Source organism: Lissotriton vulgaris, chromosome 6 (assembly GCF_964263255.1).
Source record: "Lissotriton vulgaris chromosome 6, aLisVul1.2, whole genome shotgun sequence".
In the NCBI taxonomy this organism is placed as follows: domain Eukaryota; kingdom Metazoa; phylum Chordata; class Amphibia; order Caudata; family Salamandridae; genus Lissotriton; species Lissotriton vulgaris.
The window spans coordinates 785,806,602-785,831,802 of record NC_141694.1 but is presented as its reverse complement, the minus strand read 5'-3'; the positions used below and the strand labels follow the sequence as shown (position 1 = coordinate 785,831,802).

At 42.7% G+C, this 25,201-nt stretch overlaps 1 protein-coding gene and 1 pseudogene across 1 annotated transcript in view; one reads left to right on the top strand and one right to left on the bottom strand.

The window, feature by feature from the left end:
- Window positions 1-25,201, top strand: part of EIF2AK2 (eukaryotic translation initiation factor 2 alpha kinase 2) — a 515,830-nt gene that overhangs the window by 327,123 nt on the left and 163,506 nt on the right. Inside the window, exon 12 of the mRNA XM_086925273.1 lies at window positions 9,350-9,542. Within this exon, the coding sequence (XP_086781399.1) occupies window positions 9,350-9,542 (193 nt within the window). The remainder of the gene's footprint in view (window positions 1-9,349; window positions 9,543-25,201) is intronic.
- LOC147707994 (endogenous retrovirus group V member 1 Env polyprotein-like) overlaps window positions 19,331-25,201 on the bottom strand; it is a 40,972-nt pseudogene continuing 35,101 nt past the window's right edge.

The window sequence follows — 25,201 nt, the reverse complement described above, 5'->3', positions numbered from 1 at the left end:
ACCTTCACTGAACACTATTGTGTTGATGTGCAAGCCAAGCAGCAAGCTGCAGTAGGCCAAGCTGTCCTTAGAACACTATTTCAGTATGCTGCAACAGATACAAACGACCACCGCTAGGGGAGACACTGCTGCACAATCGATGCTAAGTGTACGATCTGCAGCTCATATGCCTCGAACGGAAAATGCTACTTACCAGTATGCATCTGTTCTTGGCATGTAGAGCTGCAGAATCGTACACTTCCTCCTGCCTCCCCTGGACTTGTATCCGTTCCAGTACTCATCTTACTTAGATGCACACGCATGGACATCCTTTCTCTTTACTTCTACTAACTCCATCATTTCCCATCATGGCGAAAAACAATCTGAGGATGGAGTCGATGACCATGCGCAGTATTGTCCAAGGGAGGAGTCACCTATCTCGTGACTACAAAGACTTCTTCCAAGAAGACAACAACCTGCAATCATCCGAGCCCAACACCAGGTGGCGATCTATTGCTAAGTGTACGATTCTGCAGCTCTACATGCCAAGAATAGATGCATACTGGTAAGTAGCATTTTCCTTATGGACCAGGATTGGAGCTCAGCCTCCACCCTAATAGCTGATACTATTATACATTTTGGAAGGGATAATAGGTTTTTTTAAGCAACATTTGTCTACCTTATCTCAATCTAATGTTTTATTTAAGCACAGCACTTAAACTCATATAACATTTTAGAAATAATTAGTGGTTCATAAGCTGCTATCACTGGTTGGAGGGATGTCCTGAAAAATTCTTGTATGAATTTCTGTAAACTACCAATGGTTGATAATGGTTTTGCCATTCAAAGCTGTGCCTCTTCTTACCAGACATCATCATTTTGGTTTTATCTTAGTAAATCATGAACTTATTTTTCATGCAGTACTATTTAAACTGAACCACTTTCCTTTGTAAGTCAGCTGGGGTAGGATCCATAATAACAAGATCACCCTCATAAAGCAGACATGATATGTGGGAGCCCCCCCCCCCCACCCCCCCCCAATTTTAGCAGAAAAGGAGTGAGTACCTAGTATTGTTTTTGAGAGGTCAGCTAAGTACAGGGCAAAAAGAGTTGGGGCCATCACACAACCTTTACTTAGCCCATTGTTAATGTTTATCTTCTGGAAGAGACTACCATCGGTGTCCATCTGTACCCTGGCCCAATTTTCACTGGGGATCTCTTTAAGTATCCCCAGTAAAGTACATGGAATTTCCATACTTTCCAATTTGCCACACAAAATCTCTCATTCAACCAGGTCAAATGCAGCCTGTAAGTCTACAAAGCAGGTATAGAAAGAGCCCCCTGTTTCTAAGGATTTTTGTAAAATAGGCTATAGCTTAAGGCATTAATCTAAAGTAGAATGCCCAGGCTTGAAGCGGCCCTGTACCAACTGGATCAAATTCAGCTCTTTGCACCGTTGTGAAACTGCCTGGAACAATATTTTGCTATACATTTTTGCACCCACATCTATTAACCTAATTAATCTGTAGTTTTTTTTGTCTGCCTGATCACCCTTTTGAAAGATTGTTTTTATTGTTGCAACTCTCTAATTCTCAGGATAGGTCTGATCTAATGAAGATAGTTTACACGCATCTGCCTACAATTTCTCCCAACAGTTTTCATTAGTCTTCATTAAGCGTGCTAGCACATCATCTGTGCTTGGAGAGAGTGGGCTCTCTGTGAAGAGCTCTGCTGCCGAAAAAGGTTGTATATAGTAGGAGTTTGGCCGCCTAATGGTACTTGGGTGCCTGCCTGGAGTGGGCTCGACCTGAAGAGTTTTGCACAGGATGAATGAAGGCTGTATGTAAAAGATGTTTAGGCACCTATTGTTGGTGGGAAGTCTGAAGGTAATGGACTCTCCGTGAAAATGTGTGCAAATTGAATAGGATGTGCGTAGTAGGAGCATGGCACCTTATGGGACTTGTGTGTCTCCAGGCAGTAGACTACAGTCTAATTATTTATGTAAGCATATACATGTTTATATTTTTAACAAAGAAGGGAGGTAGAGTACAAAGTAGGATTCCTACTCCACGGGCACTGATACAAAAACAAGAAGAATCCTACTGCTAGTGTGAGGAAAGACGGGGAGGGGAAGCACTCAGTGTTGTGTAAAATACCCCTCACACACCAACAGGCCCCTTGGTGTCATGCTTCATCATCGGGGTCTTCGCACCCCGCTAGAGGGATGCGGCACGCTGCGACCTACGACTACGTGGGAGCGTTGACAGGTGTAAACTATGTGTGGTGTGTGTTGATTGTGAGTGATAAGGGGATTAGATGTGAGTGGGAAACGTGATGAGGAAATGTAAAAAGTACCTGGCTAGTGGGAAAAATGAAAAAAACTTTATTTCGTACCCCTAGCTGGTGCTATTAAAAGGTGTGCAGAAAAAAGACGAGGTTGGCTTGTCTTAATTATGGACAAAACCTCTGGAGGTTTTGTCCATAATTAAGACAAGCCAACCTCGTCTTTTTTCTGCACACCTTTTAATAGCACCAGCTAGGGGTACGAAATAAAGTTTTTTTCATTTTTCCCACTAGCCAGGTACTTTTTAAATTTCCTCATCACGTTTCCCACTCACATCTAATCCCCTTATCACTCACAATCAACACACACCACACATAGTTTACACCTGTCAACGCTCCCACGTAGTCGTAGGTCGCAGCGTGCCGCATCCCTCTAGCGGGGTGCGAAGACCCCGATGATGAAGCATGACACCAAGGGGCCTGTTGGTGTGTGAGGGGTATTTTACACAACACTGAGTGCTTCCCCTCCCCGTCTTTCCTCACACTAGCAGTAGGATTCTTCTTGTTTTTGTATACATGTTTATGCCTTAGATGATTCTGGGCCGTTTGATACTTATTTGCATAGTTCAAAAGCATGTTTGTAGTCTAAATTGAACAACAGTATGGTGGATGATGTCATCAGTGAAACCATGCTGAGGAGTCTCAGCCCGATACTTGGCTTCTTCGACTCCAAAACGCGGCAACTAATTGTCCAATCTATCATCCTTGCTCGGTTGGATTATGCCAGTGTTTTATTTTTAGGCGCCAATAAAGCAGAGATAGCATGGCTGCAACGGGTTCAAAACTCAGCAGCAAGGGCAGTGGTAGGCCTTCCCTGTAGGTGCTCTGTTAGAGCTACCATCCGGAAACTACATTGGCTGCCGATCGAGTCTCGAATTCAATTCAAGACCCTCACCATTGCTTTTAAAATTCTTAGATCAGGCTGTCCTGAACTCTTACGCCCGCTCCTGGTACCCTACACTCCCCAGCGCGCCTTGCGCTCCTTAGGACAGCACCTTGTGTCTGTCCCTCGAACCAGGCTCAGCAGAATGGGTGGCCGCTCCTTCAAAGTTTTAGGGGCGAAACTTTGGAACCCTGCCACTTCATATTCGCTCTCTGACCAACCTGACTGCCTTTCGTAAGGCAATTAAAACTCATCTGTTCCCTCTGATCTAAACTTCCTGCTGTTTCACCCTCTCCCCTCAGGTGTCTTTCTTGGTTCAGCGCCGGGACGCCCCGTTGCTGGGGCAGCTGTTTTGCGCTCTAACAATAACATAACATTTGAGATGTAATCAGTGATGTGATAAATTATGTCAATGAACAGTTCATGAGTGATGTATTATGTGAGGTCATAAACAGTATGTAGCAGGGATGCATGTTATAGTTATCCCAGTAAACTAGAACAGTGAATTTCAGTGGTTCTTCAGGTTGCAAATGTGTTGTTATGACAGACATGATCACCTAACTACAACATCACTTTAACCTTGTTTTTTTCCAGTGAATTTCTAGGATTTCTTTTACATAAAACAATTCCTAACATACATAACTGAATCAATAAGGCCCTTTGCTACATAAGTAGACTTGATTATGTTTAGGGAGTGAGCTCTCCTGTCCTGAGGGAGTGGGCTCTCCCTGAAGCGCACCATAGGCAGTTCAAGCTGCCCGTAGTGGGGGCTTCTCCACATAAAGGAGCTTGGGTGCCTGGAGTGTGTGGGATGTACACTGAGTGTCAACTGGTCATAGTAGGGGCCTCCCACCTAATGGGCTTAAATCTTTTGTGGGAGTGGGCTCAACGCACAGTCTGCACACTGAGCACTAACTCTTCATATTAGGGGCTTGCCCACATAATACCGCTTGCATGTCTGTGGGGGGGGGGGGGGGGGGGGGGGGGTTGGCGCTACACACAGTGGGATTGTGTGTAATATTGACTTGCCTACCTAATAGGGCTTGGGTCTCTAGAGGGAGTGGGCTCTTTGCACAGTCTGCACACTCAGCGCTGACTGCATAGTTGGGGCTTGCCTATGTAATGGGGCTCCATAGTGTATTGGTAATCCACACTGTAAAGCACTTTGTACTTGTCTCCCAGTTCCGCAGAACTGTGACAGCATTCACATGCACCATGTATCTAAAACCTGTGTTAAATTTCACAGCGCTGCTTCAGACACCGCCCGAACTATAGAAAAGGGCACATCTAGACAGTTACCTACGTAAACGAGTTTATCTGACCTTCATGACCCCCTGCGTTCTTCTCCTCAGGAACCGACAAAATAGAGGAAAGGCACTGGAGTAGCATTTCCATATAACGAAAATGTCTAGATCTCTGAGATTGATAGAAAAATTGTTAACCAATAGAAAGAAAGAGAACTATAAAAAAAACTTTTGCATTTTCTCAAGATTTGATGGTGTTTTCTTTCATTCAACACCGTTTTAACACTGCTTTGAAGACTCAATACAAAATTCTTTAAGGTTTTGGACTGGTATATGCCAGAAGAAAGACCAAGAAGGACCTTTCCAAGTTCAGTGAAAAATCACTGAACTTAAGGTTCTGAAGGAAGAGGCATGGATTTATGTTAACTTATTGGTTTGAGGAGAGTCAAGCGTTTGTGCTTCCTCTTCCTTAAAGACCAGTGACTTTGGTACTCAGCTGTCTTTCTATCCCGCCTTGGGGACACTTACACTAACGTAATCTAGGATTTATCTTTGCATTTAGGTGCATGAAGTTTGATTTTTGAGTGATGTAGTCAAGACCATAGGTATCAGAAGGCAAAGAAAGTACCTGGACTGGGAGGGCAACTCATGCCTGCTAAGCTTGAGAGCACTGCCATTACCATGTTCTCTTGTGGCAGTGTGGCAATTACCCCATTGGTGTGACCATTGCTTTGCCTCTGCCTTCCACTTTGGTGCTGAGGTGGCAGCCCACAGTCCCCAATTACTTCAACCACTCTACCTTCTCCTTTGGTTTTGAAATATCTGACATGCCACAGGATATGCCCTAACTTGCCTTGCTCTAAAGGCTTAGTGAGCTGGAGGCATTTAAAAAAATAGATGGAATCCTTTCTACAATTATACAAAACTGACTTTAAACTAAGCCAAATGTTATCCCGAAGATACGCTTCGACTTTTACAGCCAATGAACCATTGTTTTTCATAGATCATTTTGCTCTCGCATATATATCCCGTCATTGTCTTACCATTCTCACGTACCTCAAACTGTACATCGAGAGAATTGAGGTGCTTGGAAAAAACTGACCAGTTTTTCGTACCTTTCGAGACATCCTGCAAGGGATGTGCCCTTTCCAAAGATAATTGCAAGGTGGAAAGCAGCAGCCATCATTTTTCTGCCATGCAAAACTTACTTAGCCCCTTTAGGGCTCTTACAGCACTCTCAGTGAGAGGCCACACTGCAACAGGGGCTCTGTATGCTATAGTACCTCTTGAGGACATAGGCAAGGCAGCTACTCAGAAGAACTGCCACACCATCATAAAGCACTACAGTTTGGAGGTTGGAGCTACACAAGAGTAAACAGGGAAATGAGCAATAAGGTGAACGTTATCTGATTCTCACCAACCATAGAATGTATGTACATGTGTGTGTTCATCTCCTTTGTTCTATTCTGATTCAAGCATATGACTCTATGAAAGTTAAAATACAGTAGAACAAACTAGTTGACTACTTGTAAATAAGGTTCTTTGGTGTTGGTATCGTTCAACGATTCACATGCAACCTTCCCTCCTTCCCTTTCAGGGGCTCACTATGTACATATCTTTTAAACTTGTGCAATCGAAATCTTATGTATGGTAGCTTCTGTTATTTAGTAGTGTAGTTTAGTTATAATAATAATAATAATAATACTGAGCTTATATAGCGCATGGTTACACTAGCCAGTGTGTCCCCGCGCTTCCAGTGGCCTAAGTACTCCCCAACCAAACTACTGACCCTAGAGCAAACTAAACCCTTGCAAACAGCAAGGTTTTAAGCTCCCTCCGGAAAACTGACTCCACGGGCTCCAAACGGAGCCTGAGGGGAAGAGTATTCCATTTACGCGCCGCCAAGTAGCGGAATGATCTGCCTCCCATTCTCGCCCTTCTGATCTTGGGGACCTGTAGCAGAGCGGCACCCTGCGACCTCCGTAGCCTAGTAGGCTCATACGGTGTAAGCAAGCTGTGCAGGAAGCTGGGTCCATGCCTCTGAACAATTTTGTGACTAATACACAGGACCTTAAACTGGATCCGCTCTTTAATAGGCAGCCAGTGCTGCGCCCCCAGCGCCTGTTTGGCAGAGCATCTCCTTGGAATCATCAATATCAGACGTGTAGCAGCATTCTGTATATACACTGCAGTCTCTGGAGACACCTCGCACTTGCTCCCAGATAGAGGGCATTCCCATAGTCCAGCCTGGAAGTAACCAAGGCATGGACCAGGGCCCTCCTTGCTGACACAGAGAGCAAGTCGAGTGTTTTCCTCAGACTACGAAGAATGCCAAAACAGGTGCCTGCCACACGCCTAGCATGGTAGTCGAACGAGATCTTGGAGTCGATCCACATGCCAAGGTTTTTAACTTGATCCATAGGGGTAGGCAGGGGCCCTAGGTCCTGCGGCCACCACGCAGAGGTCCAGACCGATAGGGATTTGCCCACTATGAGCACCTCCGTTTTATCAACATTAAGTCTGATGCAGTTATTGGCCATCCAGCTAGCCAAGTCCTGCAAACAAGTCGCAAACCTACCAGCCGCGTGCAAAGCCACAACCAGCTGAGTATCGTCAACATAAGTTACAACCTCCACCCCATACTGTTCCGTGATAGAGGCTACCGGAGCCACGTACAGGTTAAAAAGGGTGGGGCTGAGGCTTGAACCCTGTGGGACCCCATGATTCAGGTCAAAAGCCTCTGACCCGTGGGGCCCCTGCTCAACACAGAAGCTACGCTCATGAAGGAAGGATTCCAGCCATTTCTATGCCATACCTGGCTCACTGGTTGGAGCAGGCAGACCCTGAAGCAGAGGTCAGACCCGGGACCAGGGTTCGATTCCCGACGCGGCAGGGTGTTGAGCTCAAATGTCCACGGACTCGATAATTCTCGCTTCGGTGCCTGACCTAATCATGGGTTCACACTCTGCAACTCTGGGCATTAAGCTTGCTTAATCTTCACAACAGCCCCCCGCGGCGGGATGCCTGGCTTTCACCTTGGGGATGCCCTGTAGGGGCTATCTCACAGGGAAAAACCAGGACGGGTTCCCAAGGCAAGCGTGGAGATACCCCTTCGGGGGTCGATTCTGGCGCTATATAAGAAATGTAATAATAATAATACCTGCCACTCCCCCCTGCCTCAGGCACTGTAGCAGGGTGTGATGCGCCACAGTGTCAAACCCGGCACTGAGATCAAGAAGAATCAGTGCCGCTGTTTGACCCTCATCCACGTGTTTGCGCAAGGCTTCAGTGGAAAAGAGGAGCGCAGACTCTGTAGAGTGGCAGGCCCGAAATCCTGCCTGTGTGGGATGTAAAAGCCTGCAAGCCTCAATATGTGCTGAGAGTTGCTGATTGCGGTACAAAAGGGGTGGTAATGGACGGAGCATCTGAACCAATCAAACACTCACACCCAGTCAAAAGATCTGGGTTTAATCCATCACCGTTCTTTAGCCCACTCTGCCACCCCAGTTCAGACATAGCTATATGCAAATCAGTCTGACCCTGTGCCTCATGGGAACAGTCCAGTCCGAACTGCCAAGCCATGCCTTCCCTGGACCGGAAACAAGCTTCCGAGGACCGGTTTCTGGCATTCCAGCCGTCTTCAGCCTGGCTTGCTTGAATCCAGTGGCAAAGTGAGCAAGGGACTCACGTCTGAGCATACCCTGCCACACTTATGGCGGCCAAAAGCGGTACAAAAGGGGGTGGTTATGGACGGAGCATCTGAACCAATCAAACACTCACACCCAGTCAAAAGATCTGGGTTTAATCCATCACCGTTCTTTAGCCCACTCTGCCACCCCAGTTCAGACATTGCTGTATGCAAATCAGTCTGACCCTGTGCCTCATGGGTACAGTCCAGTCCGAACTGCCAAGCCATGCTTTCCCTGGACCGGAAACAAGCTTCCGAGGACCGGTTTCTGGCATTCCAGCCGTCTTCAGCCTGGCTTGCTTGAATCCAGTGGCAAAGTGAGCAAGGGACTCACGTCTGAGCATACCCTGCCACACTTATGGCGGCCAAAAGCGGTACAAAGGGTGTGGTAATGGACGGAGCATCTGAACCAATCAAACACTCACACCCAGTCAAAAGATCTGGGTTTAATCCATCACCGTTCTTTAGCCCACTCTGCCACTCCAGTTCAGACATGGCTATGTGCAAATCAGTCTGACCCTGTGCCTCATGGGAACAGTCCAGCCCGAACTGCCAAGCCATGCCTTCCCTGGACCGGAAACAAACTTCAGAGGACCGGTTTCTGGCATTCCAGCCGTCTTCAGCCTGGCTTGCTTGAATCCAGTGGCAAAGTGAGCAAGGGACTCACGTCTGAGCATACCCTGCCACCCAGAGTTGCTGATCGACCAGCAAAATACGGGAAAAGAGAGATAGGCCGTAAGTTGCTCAGCTGGGATATACTGATATGTATAGTTAAGTTTCAATTCCTTTGTTAAAGATTTTGCCTTTGATTGGGTGACTAGCCACATTTTATATGCCTTTCAGGCAGTTCAATTAAGTTAATATTGTTGAAAGGTTACTGTTGTACTCACAGCTCGACAGCAGGAAATGATTCAAACATGTGAATCCATGATGAAACATACCAATGCTGGACAACTGTAGTGGCCGGTAAGTAACTTGTTTATTATCAATGACCTGCTTGAGGTCAGAACTCCATGTGAATCATTCTGATTCTGAATAAGGAAGAGAATTGAGCATTAACAAGCATTTAAAAAAACACTTGTTTTTAACGCATGTTGCCAAAATATTTATTTGGGAGTTTATTCAATATAAGTGGCAGACGTTTTGTGAAAGATGTTTATTTACAACTTTTGTACTTTATGTCGTTTAATCGTTTTTTCACTTTTTATCCAGTGATACTTGTGGGATATTATGTGAAGCACTCTTCATCCAAATGGAACTTTGTGAAAAGGGAACTTTAAAAAATTGGATTGATGAAAGAAGGGGAAAGGACAGTGACAAGTCAGAATCATTGGTAATATTTCAGCAAATCGTCGAGGGAGTGAAATATGTTCATTCAAAAGGCTTAATTCACAGAGATCTCAAGGTAAAAATATAAATAAATGTATATATTTATGTATGTCTGGATAAAAACCCTCAGAACCGTTATTGCCCCTTACATCAACCATGGCCATTTTATTGAGTATGATAAATTATTTAACATGCATTACTCCTTCTCTAGCAATTTAGGTGCTGTTGCCTGGTCGATATAATGATCAGGTCCATATAGAAGTAAGTAAAAGCAATGGTTTAAGGTAACCTGGGTGTAAATCGCTGTCAGTCTCTGTCTCTCGGTTTTTGTCTGTCTACCTCTGACTCTCTCTCATATATGCACAAGCATTTTCATTGAGCATTTCATACAACCATTTGTATCACGACTTCCAGCATACATAAAAGACACTGGAGACTTTTTACGCAAAATCTTTGATGTCAAATGGGAAACTGATTATGTATTTATGACTTTGGATGTGCAGTCTCTGTACACTAGTATCAGACACCACGACGGACTACGAGCCGTCAATCTTTTTCTGGGGCAGAGACCTATAACATTGTACAACCACACTAAAATGTTATTAGAAATGACAGAATGGTGCCTAACAAACAACACCTTCCTTTTCAACAGACTCCACTATAAACAACTACAAGGATCAGCTATGGGTACCTGTTTCTCTCCCAGCTATGCAAATTTACACATGGGCTGGTGGGAGGAACAGGTACTAGGAGTCAAACATGCAGCCACATTAACCAAGAATGTAGTCATGTGCAAATGCTACATTGATGATATTTTTATACTGTGGCAAGGACCAAAAGAGGAGGCTGAATCATTTGCTGCACAGCTAAATGACAATGCACTGAACTTAAAATTCACATGCACCACCAATGCCACCTCCATACAATTCCTTGACCTAGAACTCTACACTGAACACAATAAAATCCAAACACGAACCTACCGTAAGCCTACTGCGGGAAACTCTGTGCTACACGCACAAAGCTTCCACCCCCACAATCTGAAAGAATCCATCCCTTATGCGGAATGCTTACGCATGACTAGAAATTGCAGCACTAAAACAGGGCTCACTGAGGCAAAAGAAAATCTTTTTTCTAGATTGAAAAAAAGAGGGTACAGCAAAGAAACATGCAAGAAAGCAAATACCAAATGCAGAACATTAAACAGAAAAGATCTTCTGTTTACACAAAAACAGGTCCCTGCCACACAAACACCAACCAAAGAGCCTCCTAGACTAATCACAGGCTTTATTGCCTACCACACCCAGGTCAGGAAAATACTCACTAAACACTGGCCGTTGGTCAAAAATGATCCTGCCATCGGGGAAATGTGTGGAAAAAGACCCTCTATTGCTTTCAGAAAAGCCAAATCGATGAGAACTCATCTGGTCTGCAACGCCCCAATCCTCAAAAAACCTGCAGATTGGCTTACCAACCAAAAGGGTTTCAAAAAATGTGTAAAATGTAAAGCATGCAAGCACGGTATAAACACAAGTAAGGTGGATGTGCCTTTCAGACAATAACCATATTCCATTAGAGACAAATACACCTGTAAAACGGAATACGCAGTATACGTTTTGGTTTGTGTTTGTGGGAAGCGGTACGTGGGGAGTACAATTCACCCTGTACATGTGAGAGTTCTCCAGCACCTTCGAGCAGTGACAAATGATGATCTGGCCCATCCTGTGGCCAGACACATCAATACGGTCCACGCAGGTGACATAGAGGTACTGTCGTACTTTGTCATCGACAGTGTCCCTAAAAACATCAGGGGGGGAAACCGTCTCCAAACACTTAGGAGATTGGAGTCAAGATATATAATCCTCTTAAACTCCAAGATACCTAACGGCCTCAATGCAGATGAGGCTCTTAGCGTACATCTGTAAGTCGCCGTAGGAGCATTAATAATAGTTCCTATCCTCTTCCCAGTTCCCGTTCTCCATTCCAGTAAACATCTGCTGTTCGCATTTTAACCTCACATCACTTTGTACATATGAGCACAACCACCACCCCTAGACTCTGGAGATTTCAAATGGTAGTTTAAGCTATTACGGACAGGCATGTCGTCTCATCATTTAAATATCATTGCATTTGGGCGTGTGTACTCAATTTTGAACATTGTTCTCGATGTTTGACAATGGGAATCCTATATGGAGTTAAAAAATATGTATATTTGTATGCATTTTAATCTAAATGGGGAGTAAAAGAAAGATTCCGTGTGACAAACACAGGTGGAGTAAATAATCATAGTTACATTCATAGCGCACATCCACTAGGGTACTATACCATAACTATCAGAGTTTCCCAGTTTAGTCCACTTGGAGAAGAGGGATAAGCGCCAGCGGTACTTTGAAATAGCCAAGCACTATAAGCGTGCGATACACATAGTTAGGCTAATACACTACACACGGGTATAAACCTGGGGCCTCCGCATTTTTATGGGCCCGATACATGACGCACCGGAATAACCCTAGGCACCAGTCCCCAAACCCACTCCACAGTTCAATATTTTAACCACACCACAAGATATTGTTCCATACATAGTGATTATTCACAATACATGACGGGACACAAGCGCCAATTAACTGCGCGTAATTCAAGGACCCCGTTTAATTGTGAAACACACATGCCAAAACTCACTGTTAGAAAAACTCCGCACACAGGGACCGCCGAACCACACCAGCCAGGCGCTTTTGAAGGAACGAAGGAATCACTAGGCTGTCATTGCGGGGAGGTTTCTATAGTAACTGCAAAACGTGCAAGCCATGATGACGTTATGTAGAAATGTGCATGCCTCAAGAACTCTTCTATGTCTGTCAAAACCAAGAGTTGCTAGCACAGTCATGGCAACAGGGTAGTCAAAATGTAAAACAAGCTGCAATATACCGTGAAAAAAGAGTCAAACATTCATGATGTAATGTAATGTCACAGGGGTATAAATTGAGTCACAGAATGCAGAGATGTAGTGAACAAGGCGGGAGCTAACCGCCGAAACGCATCAAAGCAGCCTAAAAGTGGAATAAAACTTATTTGGAATTCGAAATTTCACGGAGTCAGTGCCTTTCTTATATTGTGAAGATTGGAGTGTTCCTGATATATATATATATATATATATATATATATATATATATATATATATATATATATATATATATATATATATATATATATATATATATATATATATATATATATATATATATATATATATATATATATATATATATATATATATATATATATATATATATATATATATATATATATATATATATATATATATATATATATATATATATATATATATATATATATATATATATATATATATATATATATATATATATATATATATATATATATTTTCCAAAAGTCGTCGTTTTGGCTTCTGCTTCCCTGCAGAACAACGAAAAGAGCGAGACCACAAAGTAGGTGCAGTTTCTTCAGTGCAATTTATTCTGTGCCAAAAAGTTACAGCCTGCAATCCACCATGACGCGTTTCACCTCAAGAGAGGCTTGATCACATAGGTGCCATGGACACAAACAAGGGAATTTAAAGTGCTAGTGCTTAATTGAGTACAGCTGTGCATGTCACCTTCTAGTAAACAGTGAAAACATACTCCACTAGATTATCGAAGGATAAAGGGCATAGTGCCTTGCGGGTTCTAAGGCATATGAATACATATATGGAGCATGTATTAATCCTAAAATTTGCATATAAATAAATAAATTCATATATATACACATAGTTTAAAACTTTTTCTCACTACTACTTCATATATATACACATCTCGGTCTAAATAGACATCACTTCTTCATATGCACATTAGTATGGCTGTATGAACCCAAATTTATCATTTACATTCAATATTCGAATAATATGTTAGTTACACTGTTACGAAAATCACGCCCAAGTGGGCATAGTTTAACACTGCACATACTCATAAATTCAATATAGTAACGCACTATTAAATTATCCTTTTAAGGTTACTGCAGATCAAAAAATTGTTGCAAAGTGAAAGGTGCTGGTGCCAATATTAAAAACATACTACAGTTAACAACAGGTAGCAGAGTCAGAGAACGAGATCCTCTTAGGGGGAGCTGTTTAGAAAACCCACCATTAATCAGATGAAACATTATTAATGTACATTAAAGTGCAAAAGTGACTATCAACAGGTTAACAACAACTACTAGAGACAGGTGTATAAGTCCTCGCTAGCGTTCAAACCTCCTGGGTTCTTTGTGTTGAACTCAAGAATAAACCTGGTTTCCAGCAGGCGCAATTTTGCGTCCCGATTTCCCCCTCTTCTCAGAGGTAGGACAGAGTCAACAAGTATTGAAGGCCACTGGGGTCACTATTATGTACAGTTTCGAAGTGCCTAGCCACCGGGTAGGCTTGGTCCTTTCCAGAAATTGCCCTTAGATGTTGTAGAATGCGCTTGTGGGCGGGTGGGCGTGTACTGCCCACATATTGTAGGCCACAAGGGCATTGTAAGACATAGACAACGTATTCTGTCTTACAAGTGAGTCTTTTATTAATCACAAAGGGCTTCTCTGAGAAAGGGTGTGAGACCTGTGTCTTGTTAATCCCGTGGCGACAGGCTTTACACGTTAGGCACTTCTTGAAACCCGTAATGTGATCCATCCAGGATTTAGTGGGTTCTAGTGTGTTACTGACTAATGCACTGGCTAGACTGGGAGATCTGCGGAAAGTGAGGCTGGGTTTATCCGGTACCAGGCTGCCAATAACTGGGTCATCCTTGACCAGATTCCAGTTTTTGTTCAGAATTTTTCTAATCTGGGAATGTTGGCTACTGTAAGTAACAATGGCTCTCGATTGAATTAGCTCATTGCTAGAACTCTCTGCAATAGATCTAACCTTAGGCACTAGGGCTTCCGCCCTTGTTGTATTTTTAGTACGTCTAATCGCTCCATCTATTAGAGTACTGCTATATCCCCTCTTTAAGAACCTGGCTTTGCTGGCTTGTTGGGCAAGATCACATTCCAAGTCAGAGCTGCAGATTCTCCGTAATCTTAGCATCTCCCCATAGGGGATGCTACGGATTAGATGTTGGGGGTGCTGGCTGCTGGCATGTAAGACTGTATTGCCAGCAGTCTCTTTCCTGTGCAATTTAGTTTGCAGAGTGTTGTCCCTGATATAAACCTCCACATCCAAGAAAGTGACTTTTTCTTTATCAATATGTGATGTGAATTGAAGGTTTAAGTTGTTCGTGTTGAGTTCTCTCACAAATTCTGTTGCCTCTTCAAGTGATCCCCTCCAGATCATGAATAGATCATCAATATACCTTAAGTAAAGCATTACCTTGTTACACATAGTCTCTTTGTGTTGGTCCATGAGGACCCGCTCCTCCCACAGCCCCATATGTAGACAAGCGAAGCTGGGGGAGAAGCAGGCCCCCATAGCCACCCCTCTTAGTTGCTGGTATATTTGATTATTGAAAATAAAAAAGTTCTGTTCCAAACATATTTTCAACATCCCAACAATCATCTTTTTGTGTTGTACACACTCAATGGGGCGCTGGTTAAGGTATATATATATATATATATATAGTTAGGATTTTTTCTCTATGGAACTTTTGAAAATTCTATCTCTAATAACTTTGGCGTTTGTGGACGGAATCGGCTGAAATTTTCAGGAAAATGGCACATTTGGTTTCTGAGCAGCCCCTGAAAATTTGGGGGGGTTCCGTCAAGGGGGGGCCGAGAAAAAAGGGGGGTCCCAAAACGCGTTTTTCCCATTCATTTTTCCATAGGGCGTTTGGCCTCACTTTTAGCTCGAACGGCTGAAGGGATTTGCACGAAACTTGGCAAAATTGTAGGGACTGTTAGCCCGATGTGCCTTTGCTGGGTCTCAATATATGTGCTCCAGTGGATTTTGAGAAATTAACGTTTAAAAAAACAGATATATCTGTGACAGCGTACCGGATAGCGCACCAGTTCGCGTACTTTTCGCGTAACGGAGCTTTGCGAAGCGAAGCTGATTGGCTCTCCGGTGTCTGTCAACATTCTAAACAGTCCGGAGTGGCCGCCATCTTGTCTCTCGGTAGGATCGAGAGACAAGAGGAGGCCAAAACGAAGGGGGAAATGAAGGAAAGGGGGCAAGGTAGACCCCTTCTGACCCCCTAGGATTGATGAGGGGGATATTAAAGTGCCCCGCGGGGCCCAAAGAAAAAAAAAAAAATTGCGATTTTTTGTCGTAGAGGTGCAAATCGGTACGTGAACCGGGCAGCTAACCGGGCAACTATCTGGCAGCGTAACGGGAGTCTGAGGAGAAGCTGATTGGCTGTCAACATTGTAAACAGTCCAGAGCGGCCGCCATCTTGTTTCTCGGTAGGATCGAGAGACAAGAGGTGGTGAAAAACGAAGGGGGAAATTAAGGAAAGGGGGCAAGGTAGACCCCTCCTGACCCCCTAGGATTGATGAGGGGGATATTAAAGTGCCCCGCGGGGCAAAAGAAAAAAAAAATTGCGATTTTTCGCGGTAGAGGCGCTTCCCGGTACGCCAACCGGGCAGCTAACCGGCAGCGTAACGGGAGTCCGACATCTTGTGTTTTTGGAGCGTCCGGTTTGCGTACCGGGTAGCGTTCCGGTAAGCGTAACAAGGGGAAAACCAAGAGAAACAGTAAAATAAAATTTAAAGGAATAGATTTCCACCAAACTTGGCAAAATTGTAGGGACTGTTTATTAGAGTCTGAAGAGGTTTATCGTATTATCACATGAATGATGTCATCAGTGATGTGATCAGTAATGTCAAATGAGATGTTATCAGTGATTTCATCAGTGATGTCATTTGAGATGTCATCAGTGATGTCATCAGTGATGTCATTTGAGATGTCATCAGTGATGTCATTTGAGATGTCACTGACCATGTCATGAATGATGTAATATGTGACATCATCAGCAGTGGATTGCGGGTGCGCGATATATAGTTATTGCAACTAACTATATATGCGAATTTCTATGGTTTTGTGCGAGTAAATTAAGGTTTTGTAAATGCTAATCCCTAACTATATATGGTCTATAACCAATGGTTTTTTCAGTGAATTTTCAAGGTTTTTTAAATGCAAATTACTAACTATATATGGTCTATAACCTATGGTTTTTTCAGTGAATATATATATATATATATATATATATATATATATATATATATATATATATATATATATATACTTGTACCAGAAGTCATGTACAGAAGTCTTGGCTGCACATATAAACAGTTTTTGGGGTACAATAAAACAATCCGATATTCTTTGAAAAGCATCCTAGTCATAAACAACAAGTACAACCATCTGATAAGAAGAGCACAGATGGCTCTCGACCTGGGGGGAGAGCTAGTTTGGGCCAGTGTGTACGTGTTCAGTTGCTCAGTGTGGGGAGCACATGATCACCTCATGCAGTGTACATGTCATATCCTGATTGGCTGAGTGTTCCTAACTACATGTGGCATCTAACTTTTTGGAGTCTTGAGAACATGCGCGTTTGGCCAAAACTTGTTTTATTGGGGCCAATCTCCTCAGTCCTGTTTGTGTTGTAACTGCCAATCTGTGGGATCATTCAGGGTTTTCCCTGGGGCACTTTTTAAGTGTGACATGTCCATCGGTAGACTTGGGTTTGGGTCGCAGGGCATGCCTGACCACATATCTCTGACTCAGAGTTGATGGGGAGGTCATCTCGGGTGAATTTCACAGCAATGATACGAGTTTGTGTTTGCTTGTATATATAATACGGCGGTAATTGATATCACATTTACTGACATTCTCATTATTATGCGTACAGTTGTTACAGTGAACTTCAACAATGCATTTCCTTGTATGACATCGTTATGCATGCATAAGGTATGGCACACATCGACATTACATTTACTGGTATTGACATAGTTATGCACGCATAGGTTAAGGTGTGCGTCAACATTGCATTTATTAGTAGTGCAGTTATTATGCTTGAATACATCAGGGTGTACATTGACATCGTTTTCACCAATATTAACATATATATCGATATATCATTCTCTCTCGAACCACAAGTCTGAATGTTGAGTGGTTTATAAAGTTAGGCAATATAAAATCATATCACACAAGCTACAGGATATATATTTTTACATTACATATTTAGTTTGAGGCAGGTAGCACCCAAAAGGTCAAATGTTTACTGAAAATAGTAAGTGAAAAGAAAAATATTGGACTGTGCTCTTATGTTGTCTGTGGTAAAAAGAAGAGAAAAAGTCATAGTTATAATTATAAAAATATACTAGAAAATCACTTAGCTTTATTAAAAAGAAGACATTTTGTCTGTAGAAGAGAGAGATTGTCAAAGCTGGTCTCCGCAAGCTGTAGCTAACCATGGGCACTAATTAAGCAAATCTATGCAATGGGAAGGGCACTTTCAGGTAGTTATTGACCATGTGGATATACAGGGTCCGAGAAAAAGCCAAGAACCTCTTTCCATTCCTGTTGTTTGATGTCAATGGTTCCTGCCTGTGGAAGGCACAGGGCTTGCCAGCATCTCCAGATGCCAGGCAAATGAGATGAACTTGGTATGATGTTATAGGGGGGGTGATAATCCCATTCGGGATTGTTCAGAAACTGAGGAGACTGAGGGAGGTGGGCCATATGTGCCACAGTTGATTCCAACAGAGCTGGAAACCAGACATGTGGCCTCCAGCATGATATCACTACAACTAATTCTCATTTCTGAGGTCTCAGATAAGAAGTCAGTTTCAGTATCATTATTAAAGGAGGGGTGGGCACAATGAAGACTTCTCTGCCAGTTCTGAAGGAAGGTATCTGCATGTTGTGCGTACGGGTCTGGCAGCTAATTGTAAAACTGATTTAGCTAGCAATTCAGTGTGTAGGCGAAAACAAAATCTATCTTGCATGGGAGCTAGATAGTCTTTTGATACTGGAAAACCAGTGGACCTAATTTCCAATCATTGCAATCTACCATATGTCTAGACGTCCAGTCCGCGATTATATTGGCCTCACCAGGAAGATATTTTGCCGTCACTGATGCATTGTTTTTTTGTTCTTATTACCAAACTTTCTTGATCCAATAGACAGTGTTAGCCGTTCAAACATTTACACCACAATGATAGGTGGTGGGGCTATTCCTTTCGTGCAGGGCCATAGGCCATTGCTCTGACACAGCACAGCTGGTGTTAAGAATCATTGGACCCATTTATGTCTGGCTCTCAAACATTCAGTCACAGGGAACCACAAATTAGATTTACTCTTAAACCTTCGACATCATAAGTCCATTGAGCAACATTCTTTACTTGTATTAACAAATCCTTCAGCTTAGGAGGGTCAGGATCAATCAATTTTGTACAAATAGTGTGTCTCACTAATAATATCAATTAAAAAGAATTACGTTTCTTCCCTTCCACTTAGCAGATTCTTCTTCTGTCTCCTATGTTTTTCCGAACATTACCAAATTGGGGCTTACCTTGATTTCTGTGCTAGCCATTTCTGAAACCACTGAGCTTACCCCAGAATGTTTTTAAGCAGGGGCATTCCAAATACATGTGCAAATCATCCGCTCTGGCTAAGTTGCACTTCTTACAACGTCTCTCGATCATACTGGAAATCTTCAAGAGTTTATGGGGGGTCCAAAAAGCCCTGTGCAGTGTAAACAAATGGTTTCCTTTAAGTGCTGTGGGACTGACAACATCATATAAAGTGCTAAAGAATACTTGCCATAGGGTCTTCAACTTGTCAATCAGCAGGCATCCTTTCCATATTCCATAAGGCGGTTTTGAATTTAGATCCTCAGTTTGACACAACAGTCCATACCATTTAGCAATTTCCTTTTAAAACTTTAAGCTCTGTAGAGTGGCCTCGATATCAACTGGAACTTGCAGCTCATCTTTGATTGCCATTGCCTATAATGATAAATGTAGATATTTAAATTTGGACACATTTTCCCCAGTCTTCAGGCTCAGCTCTGGCCTGGATTGTAGCGTGTTACCATCCAGCAAATCCCCCCATTTGTTATTCCTGTGGCACACAACGGGACATATAAGCTTACTTGTAAACACTCCAGCATGTCAGGCAAGTCACAGATCAGTTCATAAATATTAAAATATGGTATTAACCATGTTTTCCAAAGGCTAGTCCAAAGGTCAACAGCAGATGCTAAAACCGGCAGCAGCATATTGATAAAGTATTTGGGATACTCAAACTTACATAAATAACCAGCTTTGGCACCCTGGGATCCTAACAGAATTCGGAACACCATATATATATCTCCATTGCCTGAGTCTACCACTGTGTTTAGAAAAACCTAAATTTGTTAAAGTTGGAAAGTCATACAGTACAATTGAATGTCTGTTAACTGTAAGCCTCACTCTCTAACCTTTTTTCTCAACGTCTTCCATTATATTCTCACCCCTCTCGATGCCCAAAAAGAAACACTACTGTTTCCCTGTATCTTTTCAATTAGTGTCTTCAAAAAGGCTAACGGAATACAATTAAATAGGAAAGTGAGCTTAAGGAAAATACTATTTTCAACCAGATTTACACTGCCATATATTGTCAGGGATAAATTCTGCCACCTTGTGAGGGGTTTGTTTGCCTCAGATCAAGCTTTTTTCAGATTAACCTCTGCAATTCAGTCTAACTCACAGTTGATCAGAATGCCTAGATATTGCAGTTTCTCTTTTACTAAGTTATTCTGTATCTCTGAGTTCCAAACCATAATCTCAGTTTTTTCTATATTTGATGACCAGTTTCTCTAATCTTTGCAAATCTGTATTGGGCTCAGACGTGTATATTATCAAATCATCTGCATAGAGGCTAATCTTTTTTGAGTATACATGTATTTTAAACAGTCGGATGTCTTGGTCCTCCCTCACCTTTTGAGCTAGGGGTTCAATATATAAGTTAAACAATAGAGGGGAAAAGGGGCACCCCTGCTGAGTACCTCCAAATACAGGAAAACAATATGTTAAACCACAATTAACCAATACTCTAGCCAAGGTTTTTAAGTATCGTACCTTTAAGCCTCTATACATGATGTTGGAATACCAGTTTTTCTAGGCAAAGCCACAAATAAGCTCAATGCTCCGGGTCAAAAGCTTTGGCCACGTCAAAGGTTTGTATTGCCAATGGAAGTTTATAGATGTTGTCCATATCAATAGTACCTAATAACAGTCGAGTTAAAGTACGCATTTGTTGTCCTTTCATGAAACTTTACCTATCTTGATGGATAACTGCATGTTCGAGGCATTTGAGGTGTAGATCACATGCTGTGCATAGATTGCCATCTAGTGTTGGGTCTGGATGTTTGCACTTTGTTTTTCTTCGAAGAAGTCTTTCCAGTCACGAGGTAGGTGACACCTCCTTTCAGTGATAGTGCGCATGGGCATCGACTCCATGGTTAGGTTTTCCGCCATCGGGTTCAGATGTGAATTGTTGCGCTCCGGTTCGGCACCGTTTTTCAGGCTTCCTTCGATGCGCAATCCACTACCATCGACGGTATTGTTAATCGACCACGTTTCCCATTCTCCTTGTATCGTTTACACTCGTAATCCTTCGATCGGAAGATTCGTGGAGGGCCGTTGGGCCTACCCACGTCCGGGTAGATAGCAGTCAATGGAACTGACTCCATTCAAGTTCTGTCATGGGTGTCGCGCTAAGTTTCCACGCACCGACTTGCACAAAGTGTGCAACTTTTGCCTATCCCCGGAACACGACGAGAAAGACTGCGACGCATGTCGGTCGTTTCGATTGAAGAAGACGCGTTGTGACCGTTGGGCTTGACGTCACGAAATGCACAAACAAAGCGGCTTTGTATAGGGTCTAGTCGGAGACGACTCCGAACATGAAGAATCACAAGCGCAGGAAGCCAAATTGGAAGAAGAACACATCTCTGTGTCTAAAGCCGAATCCAACACCGGGCCAACGGATTGTGAGTATGGAGACTTCCTACCATCTCTTATGCAAAAAGGCTCTGGTTCCTCCAATGCCTTCGTACGACACATCCACACATTCACCACCACCACTATCACCTGGCCCTCAGGATGCAGGGATGGGGATGAGGATGAGTATATCCCACAGGATGCTGACCCATGGGACCATTATGACACTGACCCACAGCCAGATAATGCCCAAGCTTCACATCCAAGTATCCACACCCATTGTCCAAAGGCAATGCAATATGGATGAATTGGTCAGGATATTTGTTTATGCTTTTCCGCCTCTCCCACTCATTCCATTAGCGGCTCGGAAACTCAAACAATCCTCCCTGACACTAATCCTAGTTGCTCCCATTTTGGCATGTCAACTCTGGTTCACAACTCTGTTGGAGCTCCCAGTAGTTCCTCATTAAAAACTACGTCTTACACCCAATCTCCTCACACAGAGCCATGGAGACATAAGACATCCAGACCCCAGTCAACTCAACCTGGCGATCTGGCACCTTAATCTACCATCAGACAGTATGAATATTATCAAAGAGGCTAGATGTCCTACAAAAAGAGCCTACTATGCAGCAAAGTGGAAGCGGTTTGTAATATGCTACACTAACAATCACATCAACCCCACATGATGGTTCTGTTCAAAACAATATATGTTATTTGTTACATCTGCAGTGTTCAAATTTAGCGTACACATCCATATATTTGCATCTGGCTGCAATACTTGCATACCTCCAGAATAGACAACATCTATCTCTCTTAAGAGGGCCTGTCATCAAAGCGTTCATGGAGGGACTTAGAGTCATTCCCCCGAGACATCCACCTGCTCCAGTGTTGAATCTCAACATTGTTCTCACCAGGCTAATGGGTCCACCCTTTGAGCCATTACACAGATGGAGCTGCAATTTCTCTCATGGAAGGTAGCTTTCCTCATAGCTATCACATCACTGAGGAGAGTGGGTGAGCTTCAGGCACTAACTACAGATACGTCAGAAAAAGGTGGTTCTTTCGACCAACCCTAAATTCCTACCCAAAGTAATTTCTGCCTTTCATATCAAACAATCTGTTGAGTTGCCTGTGTTCTTCCCTCAACCAGATTCTGTGGCAGAACATGCTTTACACACCTTAGATGTGAAAAGAGCATTGCTGTACCACATAGAAAGGACGAAACCTTTCCGTAAGACAAAGCAACTTTTTGTCGCTTTTGCTCCACCACATAAGGCAATCCCATATCAAAATCAGGCAAGCAAGGTTGATAATCAAGTGCATTCAAATATGCTATGCAGAAGCGAAACGAACATTAACAGTTCCCCCTAGAGCACACTCTACACACAAACTGGGGGCTTCTATGACATTCTTAGGAAAAATACCTATAGATGACATATGCAAAGCTGCAATATGGTCTACACCTCGTACATTCACAAAACACTATTGTGTAGGTTTGTTAGCAAGACAGCAAGCTAGTGGGCCAAGCAGTTTTACGTACACCATTTCAAACGACCGCAGCAGCTACAGGTTAACCACCGCTTTGGGAGATAACTGCCCTGTAGTCTATGCACAGCATGTCATCTACAGCTCACATGCCTCAAACGGATAATGCTACTTACTCAGTAGTATTCATCTGTTCTTGGCATGTAGAGCTGTAGAGTCACATGTGTCCACCCGCCTCCCAGGGTCATGGACATCTCTTTTTACTACTCTTACTTACTCCATTATCAATCTCTGGGGGAAAACAATCTAACTATGGAGTCGATGCCCATGCGCACTATCACTGAAAGGAGTTGTCACCTACCTCTTGACTGGAAAGACTTCTTCGAAGAAAAACAAAGTGCAAATATCTGGACCCAACACTAGATAGCGATCTATGCACAGCATGTGACTCTACAGCTCTACATGCCAAGAACAGATGCATACTGGGTAAGTAGCATTTTCCTTACTACCCCTCCCAACCTTTTTGCCATTATCCCGCCAAACATTTATAATGTTTTTTCTAAGGATATAAGTCAGAAAGACTCACATTCCTCAGGGTTTCTAATGGGTTTCAAAATTACTGAGATGGTTGCCTCATACTATGAATGTGCTGACTGCAGTCCTGAGAATAATATTCCATTAAACAGTGATTTTATTACAGGTCAAATCTTCCTACTTATGCCTTTGTAGAGTTTCCCCGGTATCCCATCTCGCCCAACCGCCTTCCCCTTGCTAATTCCTTTAACAGTTTCCCCTGCCTTCTTCTTCAGTTATCTACTGCCCTAATTCTGCTCTGGTGTCACCTGAAAGACATGGCAATTGCATTGATCCTAACCACTTTCTAACACTTTGTTTTCAGTAAGCATATTATCCTTGTATAAGTGTTGATCACATCTCTGGAAGGCATCTCAGATTTCCTCCATCTGTACCAACTCCCGCTCCTTCCCAGCGAGTGCCGTGGAATTCGCTGAGGTATATTTGATAATATTGCGGGTGGTCTATGTTCTTGCATGCCATGCCAACATCTTACCAATCTTCTCCCCAAATTCGAACTGCTCAATCTTTCTGGCTTTCCATTTCTCCTGTTTATTTTCTAAATGCCTTAGTGTACAGCTGTAGGAATTGGGTGATGTACGGGTACTCAAAATACCTTTTTTCCATTTTTCCATCAATGCGACATTTGTCTGGGTCAAATTTCTACTCTCCATCATGTCAAGGTTAATTAAGAGCACATACAGACATATAACCAATCAATCAATCAATCAATCAATCAAAACAACTTTATTCGATTGCTATTTCAGACAATCATAAAAGCACATAAAAACATACATTCATTACACAGAATAAGGGTAAGAATAATTTATATACAATTAATTGTAAAACTCATGATTAAGAATAGTATTCATTAGATTCTGTGTAATCTCAGTGTTTATATTACAATGCGTTTCCTGTGGTTGAGCACTTTCTTTAAAAACATCATTACCCTCCAGACTCTAAGTTCATTATCCAACAACTGTAGAACAATAAAAGCCGGGTGACATTGTCTAATCCCCAAAGATTTTAAGAGTGTGACAATCCATACCTTCCTTAATTCACTATAAAATATACAAAATAGAACAACATGGATGGTTGATTGTTCTGAGTGTTTGTCACGGGGGCTCAATTGCATTTCTTGGGACCAGTCATTAATTTTTGGAAAACGTACAATTTTTTGGAAGATTCCAAGCCTAAATCTAGTCAATAAAAACCTATCATAGCCACTAGGTGCCAATGTTAAATACGGTTATATATAAAAAGTTGTTAAAATCAACTGATTGTGCTGGACAGTGGGCTTTATAATCTCACTTGACATTCTGTTTGTATCTAATAGCAGGAGGCTCTCTGTTTTAAAATCCTTTCTCTTGACCATCCGCATTGTATTCGGATCAGTAAAATATTCTGTATGGCCTAGATCGCCCATGAAATCTCGGACATACCTTAACCATGGGATTTTTATGGCTCCTTCCAGCTTCAAGCTATCTATTAGAATATCACGGTTTAGCTTTGTCTCTTTCTTTGTCCAAATCCGTTGCCATAAAAGTGTAGGCTCCATTTTTATAAGGTCAGAGATGTATGGCAGACATATGAAGATGTGCCATTTGGAACGGTCAGAAGGTAGCGTAGAAAGGTGTTTTCCACAATTTGTATCGGGTGGACACCGGAAAAACCCCAACCCCAACCCCAACCCCTGCCCGTACATGGCCACAGAGACACATTTTGCTTTGTAAATCTGGATAAGCTGTACTGGCAGTCTCC